Source organism: Sciurus vulgaris (assembly GCF_902686455.1).
Source record: "Sciurus vulgaris genome assembly, chromosome: 5".
NCBI classification, from domain to species: domain Eukaryota; kingdom Metazoa; phylum Chordata; class Mammalia; order Rodentia; family Sciuridae; genus Sciurus; species Sciurus vulgaris.
This window is the reverse complement of record NC_136465.1, coordinates 57,874,015-57,894,897: the sequence shown is the minus strand read 5'-3', so window position 1 is coordinate 57,894,897 and position 20,883 is coordinate 57,874,015. Positions and strand designations below refer to the sequence as shown.

Sequence of the window (20,883 nt, the reverse complement as noted above, 5' to 3'; positions counted from 1 at the left end):
ATGTATATAAATGCACAAGATATTTATATGTATAAAATGTTTATGTGATATATAAATATAATAAACAATATAAATAATATTATATATAACATGTTATATAATGTTATATATATATCTATATAAAATGTTTTATATATATGTTTCCATGTCTCAGTCATTTTGAATAATACTGAAATGAACATGGTAGTGTAGATATCTCTTCAGTATACTGACTTTATTTTGATATGATGTTTTTGAATAATTTTAAATTATTTTAAATATCACTTTTGCCTCAGAGTAAGCAATCATCATGACAGTAACCAATAAATCATTCCCTTAAGCCTGAATTATGGACTCTGGACATTTTTGTTCAGTTTTGAATATGTATATATTTCTATTGCAGATGAAAGCTAGGAAATCAAAGCAAAAGAACTCATACACCAGAAAAAGGATTTTAATATGTATCTTCCCTTAGAGCATAATTGGAAACATTGTGTTTTATCACCTTGAGGCCAATTGCAGATAAGAAAATCTTGAAGACATATGCTTAAATGCATTTGCAGCAGCCCAAGAACATATTTTATTCTGGGCATCCATCATAAAAATAAACTAAAACACAGAATTGATAGTAATGCATATGCAGTTATAAAAATTTAGTCTTTCTATATATGAGTGTGATCACTTGGTACTTGCCAGGTGGTACCTAATTTATTTCCTTGAACAGAGTCTCCAGTTCCATCTGTGTTGTTGCTAATGACAGAACTTTTGTCCTTTTTATGACTGAATACTATTCCATCGTGTGTGTATGTGTCACAGCATAGTGGTTACCAGAGGCTGGGGAGAGTGGCGAGCAGGGAGGAAAGAGAGAGATTACTCACAGAATACTATGTTTAGTTAGAAAGGAGAAATAATTTCTGCTATCCTGTTGCACAGTAGAATGACTATATCTTACCTTGATATAGTGTGTATTTCAAAATAACAAGAAGAGATAATTTTGAATATTATCACAAAGAAATGATAAATGCTTAATTAAGGTAATGGACACACTGATTACCCTATTTCATCATTTACAATGGGTATGTTTTAATGAAACATAAATACATGCAATTATTTTGTGTCAATCAATCAAAAATAAAAATTAATCCAGTCGTGGTAATGCATGTCTGTAATCCTAGTGGTTTGGGAGGCAGAGGCAGGAGGATTATGAATTCAAAGCCAGCCCCAGCAACTTAGTGAGGCCCTAAGCAATACAAAAAATGTTGGGGGCGAGCTGGAGATGTAGCTCAGTGGGTAAGTGCCTCTGGGTTCAATCCCTGGTACAAAAATAAATAAATAAATAAATAATAATAAAATAAAATTGAAATGTCAATAATGAATACAAAAAATTAAATGAGTTGGTTGAAGAATAAAATATGCAAATACCACTTGTGAGACTAGTCATTGTAGATACAATTTCTGACTGAGATCCAGAATTTGAAAGAACACAGGGGAAGTCTACGTGTTCTAAATGTACACTCATCATGCGCTTTGGCAAAGGGCAATTCCAGAAGGTCATTATGATCAGAAGTGACATCCAGGAGCCATCTGTTGTGGTACCTTTCTGACTTCACCTAATTAACATGATAGGATCTTGAACAATTCTTAGGTGGAGGATGTCAGTAGAGCTGTTTTTCATTTACAAGTGTACATGGGTTTTATTCAAGTGGGTAGTTTTTCCATTAAACCCTGAAATTCCAGTAATTACCTAGATTTCTCTGGGGAAACTAGTGATTTCTTTAGCAGACATCACCAAATGGAAAACCCTGGGAGGGATCGCTAAAAACCATATTCTCTGTTTTTGTCTTCCCTGGACATACTCAGATCACAGTTTAACAGGAGCAATAGATTTTGTGATGCCTGTACAGGCTGGAAAGCTGTGGGGAGTCAGGTGGGAGAGAGCACTAATCTAGTACAGACGGGATACACAGAGTCTCTGAAGAGTCATTTCTGAGCACAGTCTTTAAAAGCAAACAGAAAAGAAAAATACAATGAAGAAATTAAAAAGTGAAAACTGAGATTGACTGTTTTATACTCTTTCAATTTGACCGTGTATTTGATCATTGGGAGAGGTTTAGAGTGTATACAGGAGCTGGTGGTGGTGTTTCTGCACATTCTACTGCCTAAATGAACTTTCAACACCTGGAGATTAGAATCCATTTTTGTTATCTGCAGTGTCTGCCTGACATATTCAGGCAGTGGTGTTGCCAATGCAAAACAATTCTTGTGTTTGTCTAATTATCTTCTGCTGTTAATACAAGGCCAACCTGCCAGACCCTGGGTTTCCTATAGCCTTGAATAGCATAACACTGGTTCTTAATTATTTCTGGTTATGGGCAGAGATGAAAAAAAGAATAAATGAAACGTACTGATAATCAAGAACCTCAACCTCTTTAGTACCCATCAGCAAATAAAAAAGCAAGCATTTTTCAATTTCATTTTCTCCCTGTTTTTCTTGCTGTGATTGTGTGTGCAATGTCACATTAAGCATTGAAATATGACTTACATGTTAGGACCCATAATTGACAGTGATTATAAAAGTACAAAATATATAAAATGAACATTTATGTCCAGAGATTGGCATGTTCATGCAAAGGGAGTAATCACCAAAGATTCTAGGAAGGAATTAGAAATTGATCTGTGCCTTGGTCAAACTTTGACAGGAAGGGTTTAGAAGAAGGGCATCCCAAGGTGGGCAAAAACTTTCATATGGAACTGGAGAGTTGGTAGATTTATCAGATGTGTGCATGGATTTCAGTTGTAGTGCTGTGGAAACTAAGTCCTACTTGGGGTGGTGAAGATAGGCAAAGCAGCTGACCATGACTTGGAGAAAGTGGAATCATGGTAGAATCTTGCCTGCTGATTCTAGACAATTATTGCAACACATAAGGAACTAGCCAGAGAATGGACTGAAAAGGTGAATAATTCCACAAACTTCTTAATCAACTCCTAAGCAATTTAGAAGTTCAAAGAATGTGGAAGATAAACTCAAATAGAACCACTAAATCTACCTTTTATGGGTGGAAAAGGTTTCAACGAATTTGATCTATGAAGAAGGAAATAATAAAAGTGGTCTTTGGAAACAGAATAAAAGAAGGCCAAACATTGACAGTAATAACATAATTTGAGCTGCTACCTGGGAAGAGTGTTGCTGTCCCAGTGGATATTTAGTCTACTTTTAGTGGCCCAATGTCTGAATCTTAAAAATGGCACAGACTATATCAAACATGTCTGGGCCATGTTCAAAATCATTGGGAGCAGATTTCAAACCATCACAACCCACAGCTTTTGAGGAGCAGCCCCCTGCCCACTCTGGGTTGGAGATTGGACGCATCTATCCACATGTGCCATCTCTCCTCAGACCTCTTAGGGCCCCAGCATGTGGGCTGTAGGGACCTGGTCACATTTGTTTCCCTATACAGGCTGGATATGGGTGGGTGGGTAGGGGTGCAAATATAAATAGCTCCAAAAACAATGGATACCATGGAAATCCTTTGGAAATATCAACTATAAAAAAGGAAGCCCCAAATAAAACAAAAGTAGAAAAAAATGGATCATCAGTGTAAATAAAAGGGAAATTGTTTACTTTCTCTCATATAGATATATAACTCCCCTGCCCCCCCACATGTACCACAAAGTGATATTTGCATTGCAGCAATAAACAACAAAAGCAATACATATATATAAGACAGTTCTTTTTTTTGTAACTAAAAATGATAAACAACTGACAATTTCATATAGTTTCAGAATAATGTACTTATCAGTATATAAGTATGTTTAATCAAATTATATATATTATATATTATGTATATGTAATTATATATAAATTATATATATAATTTTATATAATATATATGCATACACATATATATGTATGTATATATATATTAGGGAATAAAACCTAGACTTGCATATGTAATTTGACAGTAGTTATCTTCTGGTAGTAATTTTTTTTTCTTTGTGCTTATTTCTACTTTTTATTTTGGATTAATAACTGCTTAGTAACTATGTAAGTAATAAAAAGTAATTTTCAAAGAAAAACAATGACAACTTAGAGCCCTATTAAAAGCCCCTTTTAATTACACAAAAAGATTACAAGACTGAGTTGCAATTACTGATCATCAACTTCCCTTTACCCTGAAGGTAGCTATCAGTATATAAGGTGGACCCTGGGAAAATTGTTATCATTTTCCCAAACCACAGCTCAGCTGCCACTGACTCAAAATTGTAGCATTTCTCTGCCTGCAGGACACAAAAGGGACCCTCCTGGGCCTATCTATATACCTAAGGGCCCTAGGGAGGCAAAGACTAACTGAATTTGACCACATGGAGCCCCAGATTTGTTGCCAGAAAGTGGCAATAATCACAAAAACACAAACCCCAATTAATCAGGATCTTTTGGAGTAGGGCCAAGCCATGGGTATTTATTTTAAAAGCTCCCCAGGTAATTCTAAATGTGCAGCCAACATTAAGAACCATGGCCCTAATGGATTAATTTGCTAGGGGGTCATTTAAATAAGGCCTTTGGATAGAGGTAAAATGAAATTCGAGAAGATTTGGTTGACCAAGGCCAAGTTGTTGCGTGGCCTTGAGCCTTGTGAGAAAATGACTATGCAAACAGAATAACAGAACACTGAATGTGGAGTGGGCAGTTCTTGCAAAGTTAGAGAGGTCAGTGGGTAGCCCTCCCTAGTGCTCATAAACCAATGTCAAATCAGACATTTCTAGTCGGAAAATGCTCTGTGGTGGCAGTTTTCTGTCAAGGTAAAGTTATTTCACAAAATACAGCAGAACCCAATTTTGATGCTGATGCCAGGAGACTAAAGCACTCTTGGGTCCTAGAGGCCTCTAGTCTTTTCCATAAGAGGATGCACACTGCTATACAAGACATGCTGGACTTCAGCATAATAAATCCCAGCACAAATCAGTAGCCTCTTGCATAATTTTTACTCTGATTTAGGAAATCATTTTGAAACCATTCTTTTTTTTTATTTGTTGTTTTTAGTTATACACAACAGTAGAGTATATTTTGACATATTATACATTCATGGATTGCAACCCATTCCAAATTTGATCCCACTCTTGTGGTTGAAAACATTCTTGTGGCATGTGTGTTTGGTTGATATCCTGCAGATGCACAGTAGGTGCAGGCAGTAGAGGCCCTCATGGCCTTCTGGTTCCTGCCTTTCTTTTTATATATATCAGGAAATTGATGTTTTGACTTGCCTTGATCTCATAGTACCACAGGCCAAGTCTACACCTAAATTTAACCCCCTTCATTCAGGTATGCCCAAATCTTGCTAGAATTTATGCTTTGGAGTTTTGGCCTGTCCACAAGCAGTAGCATGAATAGGCATTTTTCACTGTGAATAGATGATGATGATGATAATCAGCATCATGACCATCAGGTATTGCAATTATATTATTAGTTCCAATTTATTACAGTTATAAATGTCAAAATGTGTGCTAGTTCTCTTCTGCATACTTGTTATAGTCAGCTTTTTTGCTGCTATGTCTACCAGGACCCAACCAAAACAATTGCAGAGGAGGAAAAGTTTATTTGAGGGCTCACAGTTTCAGATATTTTAGTTCATAGAAGGACAACTCCATTCCTTGGGGTTGGAGATGAGGCAGAACAACATGGTGGAACACTCGCAGAGGGAAGAAGCTCACATGGAGATCAGAAAGCAGTGAGAGGAAGACTCCACTTGCCAAATACAAATGTATACCCTGAAGTCACACTCTGATTCCCACCTCCTCCAGTAACACTCTTCCACTTCACTTACCACTCCATTTATCCCTACCTGGGGATTAATTCACTGATTGGGTTAAGACTCTTATAACCCAATCATTTCTCCTCTGAACCTCCTTGCATGGTCTCACATGTGAGCTTTAGGGGACATCACACATCCAAACCATAACAATACTTCATCCTTAGTATTAACACTCAAGGATATTTTTTTCCCATTAGTCTGCAGAGAACATCGAGGTATCACAGGCAGAATGCAGATACTTCAAGATCTCAATTCAGTTCTGACCTCAAGAGTCTGCACTAACTGCACAGTACCACAATGCCTATACCCATGGCACCAGAGCTGGGTCAGAGGGGAAAATGCCCTTCTCCTGCCTTGTGTGCCCTATGGCCTGATTTCTCTGTCTCTGGACTTTATAGCCCAGTTCCCTCTTTCTTCTTCTATATCCAGTTGAACTCCAGCACCCTGATTTTTTCATAGCCTAGCTATATTTGATTTATTTTTCTGAGGAGTAGTTATATATCTCACCTGTTTCTAATGGAGTTTTATTTTGCTACCTGGCATAATCTCCATTCCTGTGGTTCCGAAGGAAGAAAGTACTGTTCAGCTCAGCCAGAGTTCTAAACAGATGTTCTACACGTCTCCTTGTGTGGTTGTAGCAATGCATCACTTTCAGACACCTCAGTCCTAGCCTGCCAGCATCGCTGTGCCCATGCCAAATGCTTTGAGATACCATGCAATAAGCAAAAACTGAAGCTAGGTTAAATCCACAAAAGTCATTTCATTCTAATTCTTGAGTGTATTAGCATCTGGACATCAGAAGGTGCCACCTGCTCTTGAGAAATCTAGAGGTGTTGAATCAGTACCATAAGGGGAATGCAAGGACTCTGTTTTAAGAAGGCTGAGTGTGTGAAAATCTGATACTATCATACCACCATACACAACTTATTATCTTTTGTAGGAATTTTTTATTTTAGAGAAAATTCTGCCAGAAATTACCATTGGCCATCTCATTTCCCTCTTCTATTAAAAAAAAAAAAAAAAAAAAAAAAATGGCTCATTTGCAAGTGTGTGATTTACACAACTTGTAAAAGCTACTTCCATAACCTATCAGATGGCAAAATACACAAAAGCTGTATTTTAACCTCACTGCATTTATATACTGCAAAGGCTTTCTGTCAAAGTCAGTATTAAATGCAGGAATGGGTTAGGGTAAGAGAAATTCCATGGAGAGCTCTGGATATAGAAGTTTATCTGCCTGGGAGGGAAAATGGTGCAATCAGTCAGATAATATTTATGAAGTTCTCAAATGTGTAGTGTGCTAGATTTGATTCAGTTAAAAACATAATCCAAAATGACAGTCTCACTCCTGGTCTCACCTTCAGGCAGACAGAGAAGGGGACTGCAAAAGGTGACCTTTCAAGGCCCCTCCCATTGTGTGATTCTGTGAGGAACTAGAAGCAGCCTGGGTCCCTGTGCTTGACATAAACCCTAGGAAGGAAATGTTGATGGGGGGAGCACCATGAAGATCTTCAGAATCTTGGCATGGCGTCTGAAGGGTAGTCATTTCTGGTTTCCGCATTGTAGTGAAGCTGTGTTGATCCGCGTCTCAATGTGATCTGCATGATTCGATTACTTGGTGAAGGGAGATGGGCTCTGAAAGAGAATGGAGGGCATTGGGGAGGGCTGGTAAAATCCCCTCAGTTGAGCTCTGACTACTGAGGCCCTGCTAAATGTCCTTTTTCTTCATCCTCCTTACTTGATGGGTGCACTGCTGAATATCATTATAAAGTGGCACCTTTTCCAGTTAGGGAGGTGGTGTACATTTTAACAGCTAAATAAGACATGAAACAACACACAATGATTTCTTAAAGACAGAACTCTAACAGGCTTACAATACCACACCCATAACCCACATCCCCCCACCACTACCACTACACACACAGTCAGAGTTTGGAACTTTCTGTCCAGACCATGATAGCTGCAAACCAAGGCAGGATCCCTTTAAATATTTATTCACTGGTTCCTTTTTCTATCATCACATATAGTAAAATGGCATCTCTTACCTGAACAGGCTTCTTACTGTATATAAAAAGGAACAGGCAGCAAGTTCACTGCTCTTATCAAACTGATAAGAACTAGGAAAGGCAACAGAAAAAAATGCTAGCAAACTGGAGAGAAAATGATATTTTTAAAAAATCAAATGATCATCTTGGAAAAATATTTCAAAAGAGGCAAATAAAAATTAGAATGAAAAAGAAAAACATGGACAACATAATCCATATTGTCTACAGAAATGGAGAAAATGCATCATTTATAGAGGTAGATATAAAGTGATACAGAAAATATATCTGCTCCATGTAAATTTATTAAATGCAACTTTCTTTTTTTTTTCTCTCTTTCTTTTAGATAAAAAACCTCTTCATGAAATAAAACCCCAAAGTAAGTTATTTTTCCTCTTGTGAATATAATTTATTCTCATATTTGCTGCCTTACTGTTGTATTTGTTTAGGAACCAAGCAGAATTGAAGTTCCTTTGAAAGATCCAGGGCTTTGGGGGCTTCTTCTCATTGAGTTTGGAGTTGCATATCAGAGTTTTAAATCAAAAAGAAATATGCACACCCTTTCCCTCCCTCTGAGCACAAGTAAATCTCTCTTCTTGATTCTTTCTGCCTGTAAGTCCATTTCTCTGCAAATGTCATCTAGGATTCTTATTTCTGGAGAGATTTATAGCATTAAAATTAATAAATATTTGTCATTCCACACTTTCATGAGAGGAGCCTCTTAGGCAAAAGCCTGACTCCAAGCCGCTGCACTGAGGAGGAGAGGAGCAGGAAATAACCTAGAATGGTACCTGCTAAGGCATCCATGACAACTGGGTAGATGAGGAGCTAGATTTCCACAGTGAAATAATTAACAACTGAGAATGTTGGTGTTGGTGCTGGTGTGCTCCCTAGATGCAGGCATGCTTCCTGAAGAGGCCTTTGCATTATTTCCATTTTATGCATCCAGTAGCTATGGAGAAACGAACATGGCTTAAACGCTTGGCAGCTTGGCATCTGGCCCTATGGTTCTCAGCCTTCACTATACTTTGGAATCTCCCGGAGGCCTTTTCAAAATCTCAGTTCCCAGACTGTACCAGTGAAATCAGTGTTTGGGGTGGGAGGGTGTTAGAACCCAGGATACCCCATTTTTGTTCAAAGTTCCTCAAGTGATTTGAATGTGCAACTCAGGCTGAGAACCATTATCTAAGAAAAGCATTTCTCAAAAAAAAAAAAAAAAAAAAAAAACCAGATCAGAGACTTCATGAATCCAGAGCTTGGGGTATGGTGGGAGCTTATTAAATAGCCCCTCCTTAGAACAGAACAAATGAATTAGAATCCCTGGTGGGGGGAGCTGCTAAGTATCTCCATGTTAACATGTCCTTCTGCTCATCGTCATGCACTCAGAAATAGGTAAAGCATCCAGCAAACCTCGGGATAAAAGGCATCAGCAATCCTGCTCTTATCAGTAGAAGAGTGAGACAGCTGTCCAGCTGGTTTGGTTTGTAAAGCTTGTAAAAAACGTGCTGGCCCAGTTCCCCTCATTTTAGTATAAGACGAATGACTTTTGATCTTTTAAATCCTAGCGCATTAAGATTCAAACAGCTTGGGAGAGTTAATAGTTTTTATTAGCTGACTTCTTTGAAAGACTTAAGACCCTGTGAGGATAGACAGAAATAGGTACCTTGGGGCAGGCATCAGGAAAGATGAGAGAAAGATCCAGAAAAGCTATTCCATTCATACTCCCTTATGTGGTTTTAGGCAGGCCAGAGATATAAAGATGTTGTTACTTGCAGAGTTCGAAAACTTTGTAAAACAGCAAAACAAACTTTCTTAACTGCTTTCTCTGTTGCCAACTGCTCATACAGGAATCATTGGTTCTTAGGTAGCTGCAACAGCATAGTGGCTTTTGAACACATGGGAAGATGGAGTTTGGGGAACCTGGCTACGTATATGTGGGCTTGTATGTAGGTATGTGTGCATATTGAGGAAGGGAAAAAAGAAATGGGTCACTAAATATTTGGCCTCTGCTGTGTCAAGATCCTCAGGATGACAACTGTAGGGAGAAGACTCTTACTTTCCTCTTCTTTCTATGCACATGCCATCTAGAGATTTCAGTGTATACCACAAGTAAGATTGTGGGTGTCCATGAGGTAGCTGAGGCCAAAGTTACTTAGAAATGCATGTGTGTGTTTTTAAAATTAATTTCATGCTCAGTTTGTGAGTACTGTGCCTTTCTAATTTTGTTACATCTGTACTGCCAGCCATAAACCCCACAGAAGCTATTTCTAGTCTTTAGGGAGTCCTGAATTAGTTTTTGCTTGGGGTTCTCACTCCTGAGCACCATGCTTAATTGCTGGATACTGCAACGGAATTGCTTAAATGGTTTTAATTTGTGATTTCCCTAAAAATAAAACCTTAACAGAATCAATGTGATTGCAAAAGGCTCCCAGAGGAATCCGATCGGGGTTCTGTAAGCTGCATGGTTAGAAGTGCATTATACAAATTCAGGCTACATCATTCAGTGAAAGTGGGGCTTAGTTTAAGACTACATGAATCATCACTGATGCAAAATCAAAGTCAATTATGAAGATAATTGAGAAACAACCTGTTCCTATATATAGCTGTACACATGATCCTCCGCAAGGCCTGGTGGATAGAAAACATCACTTGGAACTTAGCACACAGTTCTCCATGAGCAGGCGGGCAGAGGCGCCAGCTTTAAGTTGTGGGGAGGTGTAAAAAGAAAGTGAAGTCTTAAGATATCTGTTGGCAAATCATAATGACAAACTGGGAAAAATATGTGCACTGCATAGCTCATGAAAGCACTTATTGTAAATGAGATAATTTAATCAATTACGTTTCCTAATGTACTAAACCGAATGTTTCATTTTCTGCTTCTGCACATCTTAAATTATCTTCAGGTGCTTTATGAGATTTAATCATAGTTAATAGAAACTTCATTACCATCAAATGTGCTTTCAATAAATGTTGTGTAACAATGTCAGGAGGTGTAGTAAAATATAGTAGGTTCTGAATGGCAAACATGCACCCCCAGAGTCAGACTGAAAAATGGATGCATTCAGACAATGAGACTCCTTGGAGGCTTGAAGAATGTGGTTTTCTGAAAAGCTGTGAGCTCCTGAGGAGTGGCTGGTTCATAAGTTCACCTGCAGGTTGAACTAACAGGATTTAGCTTTCCCCTAGAAAACACCTGAGCACTACATATTCTCGCCCCACTTCCTTTCTCCACAGCTATTTTGTAGCTAATGGAGATGAATGCTGAGGCTGAATCCAATTAATAGATCTAGAGTCAGCTACCTCCAAAACATCTTCAGTTGAATATCTACAAATAACCTTCCAAATGGTATTTATTCTCAACTTCCTTCTCAACTTCCAAATGGTATTTATTCTTTCCTGAACTTGTCCCTCCTCCATTCCTCTTCCCATCTTCTCTCTTTCAATGGTCTGGGTCAGAAATCTGAACAGCTTCCTAGTCCCGTCTGACTCCATATCCCTTCTGCTACTCAGTACCCAAAAACAATCATCAATTTCTGAGAACCACTGACACAGATTTCAGGTTCATCTGCTACTCTTCATTTCCACTTCACTCATATCCTTCTCTCCATTCATTCAACAGTTAATAATTGAGTGCTTACTGTGTGCTATGAGATGTTCTAGGGAATGGAGAATCAGCACTGACCACAACACATACAGTTTCAGCTTTCAGGAAGCTCACATTTTTACAGATGGAAGGTGAAATAAATAAATAAGGAAGCAAATATATAGTGCTAAGTGCTATGGAGATTGTGTGAAGCGTTAGGAAGAGACATGAACTTGGGTGAGGGGCTTAGGCAGCATTGATGGGAGGGTTGCTGTTTGATGTAAGTTGTTCAGAGAAGGTCTATATAATAAAATTAAACTTGAGAAGAGACCTGGGGGAGGGGAAAGCAAGAAAACAAGCATACTGGGGATCTAGGGGACAAGCATGGACTAAATGAACAACAGGAAGCAAAAGCTATGAGATTGGAACTCACTTGAAGTCTCTGAGAGACAACAAGGGTCTCTGGAGCAAAGTGACAAGAAAAAGAACAGTAATAACTGAAGTCCAAGAAGTGGGGTTGGGGGAAGACCCTGTGTGTGGTGTAGGCCATCATAAGGACTACAAGCTTTACTCTATAGGAGATAGGAAGCCATCAAGGATTTTTATTCAGAATGATGTTATCTCATATTTTCAAGGAAACACTATATGCTGTGTTGAGGGTATCCCTCTAGAGAACCAGAGAAGAAGCAAGGAGATCTATTGAATGATCTGATACAGGCTCTGAGTTTACTTCAGGTTCAAGATGATTGTAGCTTGAGCCAGATGGATAGAAATAAGAATTATAAAAAAGTGTCTTGTTCTGAGGGCACACACACACACAAAAAGGATTTGCTGATGAATTGGGTATAGTGTATGAGAGAAAGAAAAATGTTGTGGATAATTTCAAAATTTTGACCATACACAGATGGAGTTGCCATTATTGATGTTGGGAAAACTTGGTTTAGCAAATCTGGAGGCAGAATTGAGAGCTCAGCTTCACATACCTATTGAAACATCGCAATGGAGAGATTGAATAGGCAGTTGAATATATGAGTCTGGAGGGCAGAGGACCATCCTGGCTGGTGGGTGACATAAAGCCAGGACCTGTCAGTGTCTGGATGACACTTAGAACCATTCGTTTGGATGAGATCACTGGATACCGAACATGAATAAAGTTCTGAGGCCTGAGGCCTGAATGACAACAGCACTTAAATATAGAGAAAGTCAGAAGTCACGGCAGAGGAGAAAGAAAAGTAGCAGCAGCAGACATAGTGGTAAGTGCAAACCCAAATGAAAAGAAAATGTTCCCAGAAGAAACGTTTTAAAAGTCAGGCCATCTTCCTAACCAGAATTTCTACAATTGCTTCCCCATATCCAGGCTTATCCTACATCAATTTATCCAATCTTTCTAAAACATAAATTCTTATCACCTTCCTGTTTAAACCTCTTCAGTAGCTCATCTTTGTTCTTTTTTTTTTTTTTTTATTGTAAACAAATGGGATACATGTTGCTTCTCTGTTTGTACATGGCCTAAAGGCATACCATTTGTGTAATCATAAATTTACATACAGTAATGTTGTTTGATTCATTCTGTTATTTTTTCCCTTCCCCCCACCCCTCCCACCCCTCTTTTCCCTCTATACAGTGCTTCCTTCCTCCATACTTGCCCCCCTCCCTAACCATAACTCTAACCCTAACACTAACCCTTCCCTCCCCCCATTATGTGTCATCATCCACTTATTAGTGATATCATTCGTCCTTTGGCCTTTTGAGATTGGCTTCTCTCACTTAGCATAATATTCTCCAATTTCATCCATTTGCCTGCAAATGCCATAATTTTATCATTCTTTATGGCTGAGTAATATTCCATTGTATATATATACCACAGTTTCTTTATCCACTCATCAATTGAAGGGCATCTAGGTTGGTTCCACAGTCTGGCTATTGTGAATTGAGCAGCTATGAACATTGATGTGGCTGTATCTCTGTAGTATGCTGATTTTAAGTCCTTTGGGTATAGGCCAAGGAGTGGGATAGCTGGGTCAAATGGAGGGTCCATTCCAAGTTTTCTAAGGAATCTCCACACTGCTTTCCAGAGTGGCTGCACTAATTTGCAACCCCACCAGCAATGTATGAGTGTACCTTTCTCCCCACATCCTCGCCAACACCTGTTGTTGCTGGTATTCTTGATAATCGCCATTCTAATTGGGGTGAGATGGAATCTTAGGGTGGTATTGATTTGCATTTCTCTTATTACTAGAGATGTTGAACATTTTTCCATATGTTTGTTGATTGCTTGTAGATCTTCTTCTGTGAAATGTCTATTCATTTCCTTGGCCCATTTGTCAACTGGATTATTTGACTTCTTGGAGTAGAGTTTTTTGAGTTCTTTATAGATTCTGGAGATTAGTGCTCTATCTGAAGTATGATTGGCAAAGATATTCTCCCACTCTGTAGGCTCTTTCTTCGCATTGCTGATAGTTTCCTTTGCTGAGAGAAAGCTTTTTAGTTTGAATCTATCCAAGTGGTTGATTCTAGCTTTTATTTCTTGTGCTATGGGAGTCCTGTTAAGGAAGTCTGATCCTAGACCAACAAGGTGAAGATTTGGACCTACTTTTTCTTCTATAATCTGCAGGGTCTCTGGTCTGAATCCAAGGTCCTTAATCCATTTTGAGTTTAGTTTCGTGCATGGTGAGAGATATGGGTTTAGTTTCATTCTGTTGCATATGGATTTCCAATTCTCCCAGCACCATTTGTTGAAGAGGCTATCTTTTCTCCATTGCATATTTTTGGCGCCTTTGTCTAGTATTAGAAAGTTGTATTTATTTGGGTTTGTGTCCGTGTCCTCTATTCTGTACCATTGATCTACCTTTCTATTTTGGTACCAATACCATGCCGTTTTTGTTACTATTGCTTTGTAGTAGAGTTGAAGATCTGGTATTGCAATACCCCCTGTTTCACTCTTCCTGCTAAGGATTGCTTTAGCTATTCTTGGTTTCTTATTCTTCCAGATGAATTTCATAATTGCTTGCTCTATTTCTGTAAGGTACGTCATTGGGATTTTAATTGGAATTGCATTGAATTTGTATAGCACTTTAGGTAGTATGGCCATTTTGACAATATTAATTCTTCCTATCCAAGAACATGGAAAGAAATCATACACAATCTGTGCCCAGCTCTTTTCTCCCGATCATATTGGCTTCTCTCCATCAGCTTAACCATTGGGTAGTTTCCTTCCTTGCTCTCACCATTGCTGTGTTCTTCAGCCAAACACATCTCAGTTTTCCCAAATAACCCTTGTGCATTTTGGCATCTTGTTGTCTTATATGTTCTCACTTATTATTTCTGCCTAGAAACTCTTTCCCTAAAGCTAGCCCTTAATCTGCTTAATTTACTCTTCCTCCAGTTTTCTGTAAGGCCTTCAATACCTGCCACTCAAGTCTGGTTCAGTTGCCCCTGTAACTGACCCAAGTTAAAACTATTTCCCTCTTTCTATACTCTATTTTACTGCTTTTATACTGATCTGTAGTCCCCATTAACAGATGTCATCTCATATTCACTATAATCTTATCTACCATCTTACTGCTGCAGTTACCAAAGATTCACCTATAGTAGATGTTTGATAAATATTTGCTGAGTTATGGACCTAAGCCTTCCTGTTAAGTCCTTATTGGACCTTGTCCTGTTAAGGTGAACAACCAAGAATTTTTTCTCTATATCACAAATTCTGTTCATTTATTTAGTAGATATTTATCATACAATTGTCCTGTGCAAATAGTCGTGGCTTGGTGAAATGTGAAGGAGAAAATAAGTGTATAAAAGAAGTGTGTCCTCCCCCTCAATAGAAATACAATGTAGAGTATTTGGGATTTGAGAAAAGAGGTAAGGGAATAATTTTGAATGGTCATCTACTCCATACCAGCCACTAATATGCATCTAGAAATCATTTTCATCAAATAGATTGAAGCATACCTACAGTTTGAAGACTAGATATGTATGTTCTTCTCTTCACTGAAGGAAATTCCATCCTGCATCAAAGCACACTGGCTTCACACATAGTTGAATAATGTCAACCCCTGTCTTTTATGGTCTCCGCCAGCTAGGGAACTGCTCTGCAGATTGGGTTCACACTTGCAACCTGTACATTCTCTTTCAGGTTGTGTAGACCCGAGTGACAAGGACCTTCAACTCACAGAACTGTCTTTGGGCCATTTCTGTAAATTCTCAGCATACTTCTAGGTGCATCTAAGCACACTGGCATTGATGCTGATCTTCTAACTACTCTCTAAAACACTTTTTCCCCTTATTTTGTCCATCGTTTTTCTTCATCTCCTGCTGATTATTTTCAATTACTTAAGTACAGCATTTTCCACAAATCGCATGATTTGCTTTGTCCTTTAGAATCATTTCTCCTGTGAATCAATTCAACCCATATGTACAGGCCACATTTGTAATTTTCTTACCATTTTCAATTTTTTATTATCTAATTTTAGCCCATCATAAGTGCATGCCTTCCCTTACAGCCATTTTCATTGATTTCATGGACTCTACCCTTGATGAACATAATGAGGTTTTGTCCACTAAGTACCCCAGAACTAAGCACAGACGTAGAATAAGTTTTAGACCAGTATATTCTGCAGCATCCAAATAACCCAGGGTACTTATTGCACATATGAACTCACAAACCCCTCTCTCTAACTCATAGTAATTCAGAATTTATACACAGAACTTAGAACTTCAGCATTCAGAATAGGAAATTAGGGAGAGTGAAGTAATTTCTCAAAGTTCAGAGTTCAAATACTGCTCTTTTTGACTCTATCTCTATTTCAACTTTTCTTTATATCTGATGGGCAAAAACAACATTTCCTTTTCAGTTTAAAGATGGAATTGCCAGTTAAAATACAAGACCCTTGGTTAAGTTTGAATTTCAGAAAAACACAGAATAAATAAATTTTATTTTAAATTTTCCAAATATTGCATGGGAAATACTCATGCTAAAATTATTCAATTTTGATCTGAACATCTGCATTAAACTATATGTCTTTTGTTTTTATTTGCTAAATCTGTCAACCCTACTAAAAAGAAGACTAAAACATGTCTGAATGTACATTATCGAGAAGTATTTTATAATATAGATGACCTTTATTGCCAACCTTGGATGATGGTTAGAATTGAAGCAGGTGTTGAAAGAGAGAGCCTTTCTGTAAAAGTCAGAGCAAAAATAAGTAGGTAAAAGTCTATAGATTTGATCAGAGAGTAGATAAGAAATGGAAAAAGGAGTTGACATATAGGGTGAAGAGAGCATATAGTGTCTTGAGAAGTAAGATGTACCACCCACCTGGGAATGGACTCAGTCATTGGGAGGTATCTGGGTGGCAGTACCAGAATAGTATTTTAGATTTTTAGATTTGCATGTAAAATGGATCAAAGTCTCAACAACTGGGAGTGTGAGTACCTGGCAGAGGAGACTATGTGATGTGGCATTAATAGGTATGTATTACTGAAATTGAGATGTGGTTGGGACTAGAGGTACAATCAGTGAGGCATGTTAGTGTTTTGGAGAGCAAGTCAACTGCAACAATCAAAGATGAGTTTTTGATCTCCAGCCTGGTCACTGGTGGCATCAGTATTAGAAAAAAGAGAATTTAACAGGAGAAAATATTTGAGAAGGTAAAAGTGGCCAGTCTGCAAATCAGATTACCAATCTGAGAGGTTAGCACATGATGGAGGTGGTTTTGTCTAGCCAACAGGAAGAAAATATGGCACCAGACCTTCAGAGAAGATGAGAAGAGAGATGTTAATTTAGACTGGGCAAGGTCCAGGGAGCAGTTGGCATCATCTGTAGAGGAGTGACTATCCAACAGATGCAACCAGAGAGAGGGGAAAGGGCCAAGAACTGAACTTTATAAAACCTGTGTTTAGAACTAGGAGAATGAAGGGTAGTCACCAAACAATAAGTAAACAACAGGTCAGAGAAACAGGAGAATCAAATGGAAGGAACAGTTTTTTCTAAAGGGAAGATTGGCTGTTCATGTCTGTTGCCACAGAGCAGTGCTGAAGAATAAGACAAAGAACATTACCGTTGATGCAGTTGCAAATGACCTTCAAGAGGAAATAGGTTTGAACAGAGAGACTTTAAAGAGTAAGGAAAATCACATGATGAGGGAAAGGGGACTAGTTAAATAAGTGATCATACAGCCTGGCTGTGCACATGGCAAATGTAATATAGAATGGAGTAGGCATGTATAGAATGATCTACTAGGCATATTTTTTTAAAAAAAGGAATGTACAGTTAAAAAAAGAAGTATAGTAAAGGAAGTATAATATGGAGCTATTAGGGTACAGGGAAAAAAGTAAAATTAATGGACATGTAAAGGACATTTACATGTTTCTTTTTCCTAAAAGGAGTCACAAGATACTATAGTGATTATTCCTGGAGAAGTGGTAACTGGAGGAAAAACTTTTTCTTTGCATTGAGTTACTTTTTATTCTTCCTAAAACATTTTTCTAATTTTGTTCAAGCGTTACTTCTATTTTTTATTTTATTTTAACACTGGCAAGAGTTAAATGGCTGGAGAGATTATGGAGCATTTATTGAGATAGTGTTTAAAAATGCTGAAAAGTCTTTTAAGCAAAGAGCTACGAATTCAGTAGATGTAAGGAAAGAAGGTGACATCTTGGAGAAGTGGATCAGAGAGTAAGTTGAGAGAAGGATCTGGGGAAGAGGTGATTAGAGAAACTAGACTACATTTGTAGGCAGAGGGCAAGGCTTAGGTGAGGAGGAAAATCTTGAAGACACAAGACCAAAAGAATAATAAATGAGTCCACGTCCCCAAGGAGGTAGGAAAGGGTTGGATCAGAGCAGACTTGACACAGAGCAGGGCAACTCTTCAGGGAACAGAGAAAAGGAAAAGAAAGATGTGCAACAGAACAGAGGAATTTTGAGTTGTAAGGAGTGAACTCACATCGGATGGCCTCCATCTTTCCAACAAGAAAGAGAGCAAGAGAGAAGTAGAAGTCTTGAAGAAAGGTGAGGGGTGGGTCCAGAGAAGCTGTTGGGATGAAAAACATCACTTGGCCACAGAATATGAATTAAATAATGATTGCGCCACAGGGCAGGCCCAGGTGAGGTTGTGCAATGCCTGGTTTTTTCTGACACCAACCAGTGTCCTTGGTGACTTCCTCCGGCAAGATTGGTTCACCCAGGTGCAGGTGTGGAAAGAGCAGGAAATGCTGGGAAGGAACACAGAAGGCTAAGCTGTTGGGACTGAAGATAGATATGAGTTCAGACTCTGACTTTGCCATTTTCTAATTATCATCTATAAAATAGGAAAATCAATGCCTGCCTCATAGATTGCCATGAGGGTAAGAACTGAGATCACATGTGCAGTCCTCAGAGAACCCAGCATAAGGGTAGTTGTGTTACTGAGTTAGTTATTGGGAGGTCCTCAGGCAGTGTTGTGATCAGCGAGGCAGAAGTTACAGCTGGATAGGGGGTGATCTATTCTGGAGACAGACTTCTTGAAACGGATTCCCAGCCCTGGTACTTAAGAGTCATTAGGCTTTGGTCAAGGCAAGTCATTCTGTTGCCTCAGTTTACACATCTAAATGAGGACATTTTACAAGATTGTTGGAAGGAGTAAATGGAGTTTGTATCTATGAAATTCAACAATATGTGCTATTTAAGACATGGCTTCTATTGCGTTCATTAAATTCAAACAACAACAGTAATAATAAGGAGGTTTCAAGAGATGGGAAATTGGAAAGGCAGAGATGTTGACTGTTGAAGGGGTTATAGATTACAAGGATTGCAAATATAAATTAAAATTGCTTACTATGGCTGACCATTTAAAAGCTCTCTGATGAGCTGAAGAAAAAATTATTGCTTCTTGACAAGAGCTTCAACAATACCTTTTGTTATATTTCAGCATACAATTAAATATTTGGGTAGGTCTCTTTGTATCAGCATTGCTGTCTAGGTGGACAGTGTATCCTGGGATGGCCCTTGCCTGGCCTTTCATGGGATTCCCCCTCAACCGCTCAGCTATTTTTTTCACGTTTGTTTTGCCTCTCACAGGCCTGTGCTTATGAATATTTATCATGTGGATTTTCTTAGTAATTCACAGCCTCACATACACCAATTCAAGTATATTTGCTTTTTTTTTTTTTTTTTCCTGAAATGGGAACCATGGTCATCCTACAATATCTAATAGGGGTAAAACAGTGTATCATGTTTTGAAAGGCTCTGCTCCTGTGGTGAATCTCTGTGACTTATTCGAGCCCCACAGAATAGGTTCCAATCTGATATATGCTAAGTTCATCACACAGGAATTGAGTTAAAGTTCCATTATTAAGAGGCACTGAGATGTCTTTCACCTGGGAGTCATGTAAAGAGAAGTAAGCAGATCAAGTAAACAGCCCTTTTCTTGAGGACACTGGTTGCTATAAATGACTAGAAATGATTATGTAGTTCATAAAGCCATCAAACTTGTTAATGCCTATTCCTAGAACTATGAAATTCAAAGGGACTTTGAAAGGTCACTTAGTCCTTCTTACCAGCTCTGACCAAAAAACTAAAATAAAATAATTGCCAAGTACTATAAAGCCATGCTGGTTTTTAGAGACTTTCTGAAAGGAGATTTCGCAATCTCCCTCAGAAATACAGTTGGGTTTTTTAACAACCCTCATTGTAGAAAAGGTCATTTTAATATCTAGCCAGAGTTCCAATTGCTATAATAAAAGGCCATGTCCTCCTTTTCAGTCATTGTTAGAGATGGGGAAGCGTTGGTTACCAGCTCCATTATAAATGAGCTGTCATCAAGTACCTACTGTGGGCCTATTCTCTTCTTACAGCAATGCTTTATGCATTAGGATCATGAAGAAGCACTTCACAGCAACACTTTTCCAGGCCCAATGAACACATAAACATGTCCTCACCAGGATCCTAGTTTCCAATTCTCTATTAATCTCTGCAGATCATCTGCACTCCTCCCAGCAGTGAGCACATTCCTCAGTAATTTCTGACAAATTCAGAGTAAAAGAGCCTTCTCAATGACTTCTTTTAGTGGTGTTTTGTTTTGTTTTGTTTTTAGCAGTAGATTCTGCACAGCAATTTTTTTCTATCACATGTTGAATCCTTCCAGGCTTTGCCTAAAGCTTTGTGACTCTTTCATAGAGGAAACAGGGATGAAGAAAACAGGGAAGATATCTCCCATATTAACATGGAAAGCCTTGTTTATGAAATAAAAAGTCAGAGCAAAGTATCCCATAGCCATAAAAAGAAGCAGAATAGCCTACCCAGTCAATATATTTGTTCAAAATCACTTGAAACAAACAAACCAGTAGTGGTGTCTGTACCTGAGAGAACTGATGATTATAATATAGGTGTGAAAATGTAAATTAAAGAGAATCCCTACAGCAGAAGTTCTAAAACCAACCTTAGACTATGGTTTCTATATTATTTCTGTCCTCACAGTTTGAGGCCAAGCAA

The 20,883-nt window shown here is 38.3% G+C and overlaps 1 protein-coding gene across 8 annotated transcripts in view; it reads left to right on the top strand.

Moving 5' to 3' along the window:
* UNC5D (unc-5 netrin receptor D) overlaps window positions 1–20,883 on the top strand; it is a 533,325-nt gene that overhangs the window by 438,133 nt on the left and 74,309 nt on the right. For 6 of the 8 annotated variants that reach the window (XM_079139085.1, XM_079139081.1, XM_079139088.1 and 3 more), the window contains one exon: window positions 8,178–8,210. The exons of the other annotated variants lie outside the window; for them this stretch is intronic. In XM_079139085.1, the coding sequence (XP_078995211.1) occupies window positions 8,178–8,210 (33 nt within the window). The remainder of the gene's footprint in view (window positions 1–8,177; window positions 8,211–20,883) is intronic. 8 annotated transcript variants of the gene reach the window in all.